The sequence below is a fragment of the Mycetomoellerius zeteki genome, unplaced genomic scaffold, assembly GCF_001594055.1.
Source record: "Mycetomoellerius zeteki isolate Tzet28-1 unplaced genomic scaffold, Tzet1.0 scaffold199, whole genome shotgun sequence".
NCBI lineage: Eukaryota > Metazoa > Arthropoda > Insecta > Hymenoptera > Formicidae > Mycetomoellerius > Mycetomoellerius zeteki.
The window spans coordinates 26,161-34,826 of NW_017256946.1; the positions used below are offsets into that span (position 1 = coordinate 26,161).

The 8,666-nt window shown below is 30.6% G+C and overlaps 2 protein-coding genes across 2 annotated transcripts in view; one reads left to right on the forward strand and one right to left on the reverse strand.

Moving 5' to 3' along the window:
- The first annotated feature begins 1,883 nt into the window (after positions 1–1,883).
- On the forward strand, positions 1,884–3,238 carry LOC108722200 (zinc finger protein 622). Its single transcript, XM_018447183.1, has 2 exons — positions 1,884–2,574; positions 2,724–3,238. Exons 1-2 carry the CDS (start codon positions 1,941–1,943, stop codon positions 3,206–3,208), a joined length of 1,119 nt encoding a protein of 372 aa, XP_018302685.1. The 5' UTR covers positions 1,884–1,940; the 3' UTR covers positions 3,209–3,238.
- A 1,148-nt stretch (positions 3,239–4,386) lies between these two features.
- The window catches only part of LOC108722201 (dopamine N-acetyltransferase), a 5,712-nt gene continuing 1,432 nt past the window's right edge, over positions 4,387–8,666 (reverse strand). Inside the window, exons 2-3 of the mRNA XM_018447184.1 lie at positions 6,719–6,988; positions 4,387–5,001 (exon numbers count right to left, since the gene is read on the reverse strand). Of these exons, the coding sequence (XP_018302686.1) occupies positions 4,843–5,001; positions 6,719–6,988 (429 nt within the window). The 3' untranslated portion in view covers positions 4,387–4,842. The remainder of the gene's footprint in view (positions 5,002–6,718; positions 6,989–8,666) is intronic.

Sequence of the window (8,666 nt, forward strand, 5' to 3'; positions counted from 1 at the left end):
TCGCAGCGTCGCAAGCATATCGCAAGCGTTGCGGTCCAATCAGAGTCGAGCTAGCTTGTCGTTGATTGGACCGCAACGCTTGCGACACGCTTGCGATGCTGCGATGCGATCAATGTAGAACCAGCTTGACGCATAATGCATAGTGCATAAGGGAATCGACCAATCGAAATTCTTCTTTTCCATGGAATGGAAGGAAAGGAAAGATTCAGATTAGTTGATTCGCTTATGCACTGTGCGTTATGCATTATGCAAGAGTCTGTGCTGCGGCCTTGAGAGCCACTTTTACAAACTCCGATTAACTTAATCGACCGATTAGTCCATTGGAATTGGCCAATCGCCATCTGTCGTCAAACAAAATGACAAATGCGATTGGTCAATTCCAATGGACTAATCAGCCGATTAAGTTAATCGGAGTTGGTAAAAATGGCCCTAAGAAATTGACCAATCACAGTCAATTATTCTTTTCACAATCAACTGTGATTGGTCAATTTCTTACGGCTTAAGGCTTAAAACACCTATTGTAGATCCGGGGTTATGGCTCCTGCACACAGAACGCGGCAACGCTTGCTGCGTGGCGGAAGTTGTCGCATTAACCAATGGCTGCGTTCAGCAGAACGTTTGTTTTGCAACTGTTGGAAGTTTCCTTCGCGCTAATTGGATCATACTTTTAGATCTAGAAGAATGGTCCTATCTCAGCAGACAATCATAAAACGGTTGCAAAACTGTTGAGTCTGCTGAACGCAGTCATTGTCTGCTGAGATAGGACCATTCTTCTAGATTTAAAAGTATGATCTAATTAGCGCGAAGGAAATTTCCAACAGTTGCAAAACAAACGTTCTGCTGAACGCAGCCAATAATTCTACATTCTTAAGTCGGCCTCACCTTGCAAAACTTTTAGAAATAATGTAATACTACTTTGGATTGAGTTCAACTTTTGTCGCGCAATAGAAATTATATATCTATTACTTTCGAGCAAGCGAGACGTTGGCTGCGTTCAGCAGACTCAACAGTTTTGTAACCGTTTTATGATTGTCTGCTGAGATAGGACCATTCTTCTAGATCTAAAAGTATGATCCAATTAGCGCGAAGAAAACTTCCAACAGTTGCAAAACAAACGTTCTGCTGAACGCAGCCGTTGATTGGCTATTACGCCAAGTTCTGCTGCGTGGCAAGCGTTACCGCGTTCTGTGTGCAGGAGACATAATCGTCCTGTGAACAGCCATTTTCTATCCAACTAGAACTTATGCCAGGCTCTTTGTCTCTAAATGCGAACAAACCTCAGATCTCCAGAACAGTTTTCTGCACATATACCACTGACCTTACCCACTGTGCTTACTGTCTAGTTTCTCCATTACTCTAGTTGGTGTGTACTATATAGAAATCTGTGGTTATGAGAGATAAAATTTTTTATTTTACATGAAAACTGAATTACAGTTATGTAATTGTTTTTATCAAATATTTCTCAAAACATCAGATTAGGTAAGTAAAAAATTGTCACATAATTGACAAATCAGCATCCAACTTTATTTTTTTAAGCGATAATTCACCTAGCCTCTAAAACACACGTGGTACGGTATGATACTTAGCATTGTTATTTTAATTAAGGATTTGTCAAGTTATTTTCATATATATGAATCGCTTTGTTATCACGAGCTTTTTTTTATGATTTTAATTAAGTTAACAAAATGGATTTTTTAAATACAACAAAATATATGTATATAAATATAAATTTTATTGAATTCTATGTATCTTTTAGCAAAAAATGTTCGTTAAAAGAAATAAAATTGTTTATTTCATTTGAAAACTAAATTGCAATTACGTAACCTTTTTATTGTTAAACTGTACTAATAGTTATTCTTTCTTTTTTTTTATATGGCAGAAATTTCATAAAAGATTAATCGGAGTTATTTAAAGAGAAGAAAAAGAAATATATACATACAATGGAGAATCTGCATCAAGAACCCTTTATTTGTTGGACGTGCAAAGTAAAGTTTACAGATTTTGCAATATTTAAACATCATTATCGTACTGAATGGCACAGGTATAATATAAATACAATAGTAAATGAATTACCTCCGATTACTCTTGAAGACTTTGAGAAGAAAGAAGCGATGTATCGCGAGAATAACGCAAACCAGATCAAGAAAAAACAGATTTGTGAAGTCTGCCGAAAGAAGTTCAACAATCAGAAACAGTACGAGAATCACTTGGCCTCGAAAACTCACAAAAAGAAGTCGGAACAAAAAGATAATACAATTGTAGCTTACAGCAAAAAGTCGTCAAGCATACAGGATTCATCCAATAAGAATACAGATGACATTGAAACAGATTCGGATGTAGAATCTTTGGATTCAGACGAGTGGTTTGAAGACTTGAAGTATCAAATTATTTTTGATAATTGCTTATTCTGTGATTATCATAATAAATCCATAGAGTGCATTATGATACATATGGAGAAGAAACATTCGTTTTTTGTACCTGATCTGGAATACTGTGTGGATCTAGGTGGTTTATTAAAATACTTGCAATATAAGATATGTACTGAATTCAAGTGTATTTGGTGTAATGATTCAGGTAAATAAATCATTCTTCTTTTGTTAATTAATTACTTTTTCCATTATTTATATATTTGATTAAAATAAAAGAGTTAAAAATTTGAATCAAACAAAAAGATTCGCAATTATAAAAAGTTTAATCAAATAAAAATTGGTATATTTTTACAGGAAGAAAAATACGAAGCGCACAAGCAGTAAGGATGCATATGATCGACAAGGGCCACTGTAAAATGTTGTTCGAAGGGGAAACGATGCGCGAATATTCATCTTTCTATGATTACTTATCCAGCTATCCAGATGCCGAAAATGCCGATCCAGATGAAGAAGTATCGGATCTAGACGTTTTAGATGACCAGGGTTACATGATGAAGCTACCGTCTGGCAAGTCAATTGTCCACCGTGATTTGGCGCTTTACTACAAACAGAATGTACCTGTGGGACTCACAGCAATGATAAAGGACTCAGATTATTGCCGACGCAAGCGGATACATAAGCAAATATCGTTTGGGTCTGAGGAAAGAAAACTTGAAGTCGCCCGGATTACAGCACGAGACATTCAAAGCTCCCAGCGAATCCAAGCCAAGTACTTAATGCAGCTGCAAATCAAACAAAACAACCTACAGAAGCATTTCAGACAACAAACAAACTTTTAACTATACTTATAATGACTAAGTATAATTAGACATGCACAATTTTTAGAAAGTTGTAAGTTAAAAAAATAAAATATACATTTAATAATATAAAGTTGATTATCTCTGCATCATTACATTTTATTATCACATTATTTATAGGTACAACAAAAACCGCAACTTAAATGACTTAATTACTCATTTATAAATGGATTTCATTCTAGTTTTAATCATTTAATTCAAACTTAAAATCAAGGTTCAAACTTTAGACACGCCATAATTTCGCGTCCTTTCAATTGCTCAGAAATCGAAATTTATTATTTTTCTCTAAAGGATACATCACGTAATACAAATTATTATAAATCGCTTTATAATTCGCATTTTACGGACGTTCTTACAAAATAACTCGTGTATACTTTATAAATACTCTTTCGTAACACGTTTCACCGACAAAAATATCTTCTATTTTTTTTTCGAATAATTTTTTTTTAAATTTATGTGGACCCGTTATATCCAGAGCAACACCTCCGTATTACGACCGAAGTCGCCGCTTTCGATAGAACGTAACAAATATATAAGTTAGAAGAAGATTCTTATACATCGTCACATTTCGCTGATGTTCGTATGAGAAAGAAAGAGAAGAAAAAAGATATAATTGGACGTTTATGCATCTCGTGGACTATTTTTCACGATGACATCAGCGAATCACGAAATGTAAAGAGATTTAATAGTATTTGGTACTTTGATATTTTATGACTTTCTTTTTGTTTCTTTCTATTAGAAATTGATCAGATCGATACTTTGTTGTAATTAATGTTTTCCTTTTAATCCTCAGATATCTTCTTTGAATTCCTGCTACATACATACATATATAGATACTCCGTTCTTTTCTTTAAATTAATTATGAAATATATATGTATATATATGTATATGATAAAAAATATAATATTGCTAATAATAGAAACGATAATATTAAAATGTTTTGTTTTCTTAGAAACTGTTCCAAAATTACTTGTTCCAAAATTGTTAATATAACGGGATTTTTAGAAAGAAGATTCTTATACATATATATTTTATCGTTCAATTAGATTTGATCATTGGTATTTACGTTTGTTTTAAATGTTTATGATTTTTAACGTATATAAAAATTGAATAATATACACGATTTTACATTTTGTATTACTTATATCTTTTTTTGCTAGATTTGACTTTTAGACGTGTTGACTTTCGTGCAGAATAGAAATAAAGGATCCTAATGTGAGATGTTTGATAGACTTTATGTAGCCGATTCGCCCATTCGCTGTGTTAAATTATTCAATTTTATTGAATAATTGTTCTTTATCTCCATTTCTCTTAATAACGAACATTCCTCCTTCAGAACACACAGGGGCAGTAATACCGGATACCATTCGGAAACGTTTCGACACGTATTATGTGAAACGCATAATACACACTTTTCTCTTTTGCTTTTTAGATAAATATTCTATGAGAAGATGTCACGTCATTCGACATCGAGACATACATTAAGTGCTGTTATTGTCACGACACGACGATGATACATATATCTTTTATCTACTTTGCGCTTTACGGTTTCGTGTGTGTTGACGGTTTAATTTAATTATAAGCTCTCAAAGCGAGCGGACTTTCTTATTTTATCTTCAATCTAGCAACTTCACCACCAGTTTTAACGCCTGATGAGGCGGTGCCGGTCTGATAGACTTGTCCAATTCCGTGTAGGGGATTTCTGCTTCCACCTGATAGCCGTGCTTCAGATAGACTTTCAGTGAGAATACACTGGTTGCGTCGGCCTTACAGACCTGTGATGATATGCTGTATCAGATTTGTTTTTCATTTTTCTTTTATTAAATTCTATTTTGAATAACATTAAAAGGTCTCTCATTGAGGGTCTTTTGGAAAAATTCTTAAAATAAGTGGATTGAAACAAGAAGTCCCTTTGATAGATACTCAAGTAGAACACAGAAGTCATGAGGACATCATCATGATCTCATTCGTCACTTATAAGTCAATTTTTTGGTATCAAATGACATCATGATGACGTCCTGTGATATCATTATGACTTAATTATGACTCCGTGTTCTACCTGAGTAAAAATGATTTTGAAAACTGCATCCCGTTATCAATTTTATTTGATAACTGCGATATTTGATAACTACGATAAACGAGATATTTGATAAACCTTTTTTTCTTGTAGTCAGCTTAATAATATAGATAAACAATCTAATAAATAAATCCATTTGCTTTTCATTTTTCTAACTTGTAAATATTGAGATAAGAAACGAAAATAATAATTAACATTGCTGTTAATCAATTTTATAGTAGATATTATCTATATATCAGTTACTTTCCTAGAATTAAATAGTTAAGATACTTCTAGAACTGACATTATTCGATAAATTAATAATTTGACTACTAAATTTTGAAAGTTAATAATATAAATAATTAATATATATAATATTCATTTATATTTATGATATATATATTATCTACTGTATCATTTATTCGTATTATTTATTAGTTTATTAATTTATTTATTATGTCAATCTGACCCTTTATTGGAAGGAAATGTAGGGGAAAGTCGGGGAACTGTGCGCAGCGGGTAATTGTGCACATCTTGATTTGGTATTTTTCCAATAGATGACGACATCACTGTGATGAAATTTTTACGCAGGAGGTTGTCTTCTTAAGATATAACTACAAAAGATACGACGTAAATACGTTGCTACCCAGAGAAATACAAAAAAGTGAAATCACATTTTTTCTTGTTATTTTAGTATTCAGAAAATAAGTAAGTCCGTTTTTTAAAATTTGTTTGTTTAAAGTTGCATATGTTATTAAAATATAATTTAAACTTGGAAAACCATTCCAGAACAATAAATTTCCCTTAAATGCGCACAATTCACCCACTTTCCCCTACATATGAAAGTACAAAAAGTACCTTTTAATAAAAATAATATGCGAACGATGTGGATTGTAATTATACCTTGTGAAGAAGTAAACAAAAATTATCCCATGCATATTAACTGAAGAGCATGCTGAAACAAAAGGAAAGTGTGTGCTGTGTATGCAAACCAGTGATCACGCCAACGCAACAATTTTAAATTAATGAAATAAAAATTAAAAAATGCGAAATTTCTTTATAACACGTAAAATCGATAAAATAACTTCATAAATATATATTATGTATATATATATATATATATAATATTGTCACATTGATAAAGACATTTTTTACGAATTTATAACGTCACATAAAATTTTTATATATTATATTTATTTTATTTGTCTACAAAAAAACGAGAAAGAAGTCATTTTTATTAGAAACACTTCGTATATAAATAAATTAATAAATTCGTATAGATAAAATGGAATAAAAAATTAAAAAGTAAATTAATTTCGATTTTGTGATCAAGATAAAATAAAAAAAGATAAATTTAAATGGACATAATTATAGATATAAAAAATAAATTAAGAGATGAATAAATTACAAATAAATTAAAATCCAGTTTAATCTACCTTAAAACCGGCGTTTTTTGCGACTTTCTCACTATCGTCCATGAGAACACTGGCCAAGCCTTTACCGCGATAATCCGCATCAACGCTGAGGATTCGACATTCGAACAGCTCGTCCACATCATACTTGGTGAATAAATCGACCTTATCATTCACTTTGTAGAGTAGTTTCATGATCATCTTGAACTTTTCGTCATCTAGTTCATCGAAACGCCGCTCTTCTTCTTCACGCTCACCTTTCTTCAGAATACCATTTAGTGCCATTCCCGCTATCTAATGAAAACCAATTGTAACAATACTCATTCTTTGTTATTTTATAATCGGCAGACATTAAAACTTCTCAAAACAAAAAAATAAACAAAACTTAACTTGTTTATGATTAATTATTGATTATTGATTATAATGATAATTAAAATCTTTTAATTATCATTATAAAGAAACTATAGCTATAAAAATAAACAAAGTAATTAATTTTAAAAATATGAAATTAATTTAAAAATTCCTTCGGTTTCTTATTTTGCAAATAAATAATTTCTAAATAATTAAAAAAATTAATTCGAATATAAATCATGGTTTTTAAAATTTTTATATAGGGAAAAGTCTTTTTACAAGTTGATAAAAAGACTTCTCTCCATTAATATCTTCGTTAAAAATGATCAAATTTTAAATTTAAAAAAAGGATTTTAAAGCTTGAAATCTCTATTTTTGAATGATTACTATATTTTTTGAATTTATGTGAGTTTTGTAATTTTTACATATAGAAAACTACGAGCTGAAAAAAATGAAAAATTTTCTTTTTACTTTAGGTCTGTAGTATACTCCAAAAAAATTTTCGACTATCTATATCGTAAAAGGAATTTGGAATTTTCCCTACAAAATCGTTTTTTAAAAACGTTCCTACGATTTTTTGTTCCTAATAGTTACTCACGGATTAAGTAAAGGAACATTCTAACTTTATTGCTCGTAACTCCGTTAAAAATCATCGTGTATTTAAGTCTTTTTACTAACCTGTAAAAGGACTTTTTCTCTAACCCAATATAAAGAAAATAGTGAACATTAAACCATTTAATAATAAAAAATTTATTATCTATTATTACTTTTAATCCTAGTGTTCTGTTCGGGTAGATTTGATCCGAATATTTATTTTCTCGTTATATTTTTATATGATGGTCGTAATCGTTCTGGCATTTTATTATTTCATTTCATAGTTCATAGACATTAATTTTTAATTGAGAAAACTTTAACAAGTATTTTGTTCTTTTTCTAAAATTTTTAAATGTTATATATATAATGTTTGAGTTAGTATGATCAGATAGAAAGATATCCATATTGTTAATTACAACGTTTCGTGAACCTCGCCGTTCACTTCATCAGGACGAGGACCGCACTGATGAAGTGAGCGGCAAGGTTCACGAAACGTTGACATTAATCACGACACAGCGATAATCTTTTGGCACCTCTGAAAAAAAAACACTCGTGAAAGCATCAAAAGATATTCATATTTTAGTATCTAATATCTATATTAATTAAAATTTAATAATATTTTATCATATAAAAGAACATTATTAAGTGAAAACTATTGTGTTATAGACCAATGTTTGGCAATGAACCCGAGAAAAAATGTTTCATATATAATATAATTATATAAAATTATATATAATTACAAAAAATATTGACATACTTTATATACAATTATACAAGGTGTATCTGAAATAACGTACACTAATCATGTAGTGCTATTCCTAATGAAAAACTGAGTCGAAAAGTCCTTTACCATTTTGCAATTTTCGCAATAGTTAACAAGATATTAATTACTAAATATCGCTGAATAGTGGTTTTAAATAATTTGTTACTCAAATACTATCAACTCTCTCTTTACAGAAAAACTGCAAGAGATAAAAATCATTTATTTTCTTCTCATAGAATTCTAAGAATTTTTTATCAACTTTTT

Bases quoted from the DNA above. Each gene is read 5' to 3' on its own strand.
- LOC108722200 (XM_018447183.1), top strand. From the start codon at position 1,941: ATGGAGAATCTGCATCAAGAACCCTTTATTTGTTGGACGTGCAAAGTA. The intron at 2,575-2,723 runs GTAAATAAATCA...ATATTTTTACAG, and splicing joins TATTTGGTGTAATGATTCAG to GAAGAAAAATACGAAGCGCA.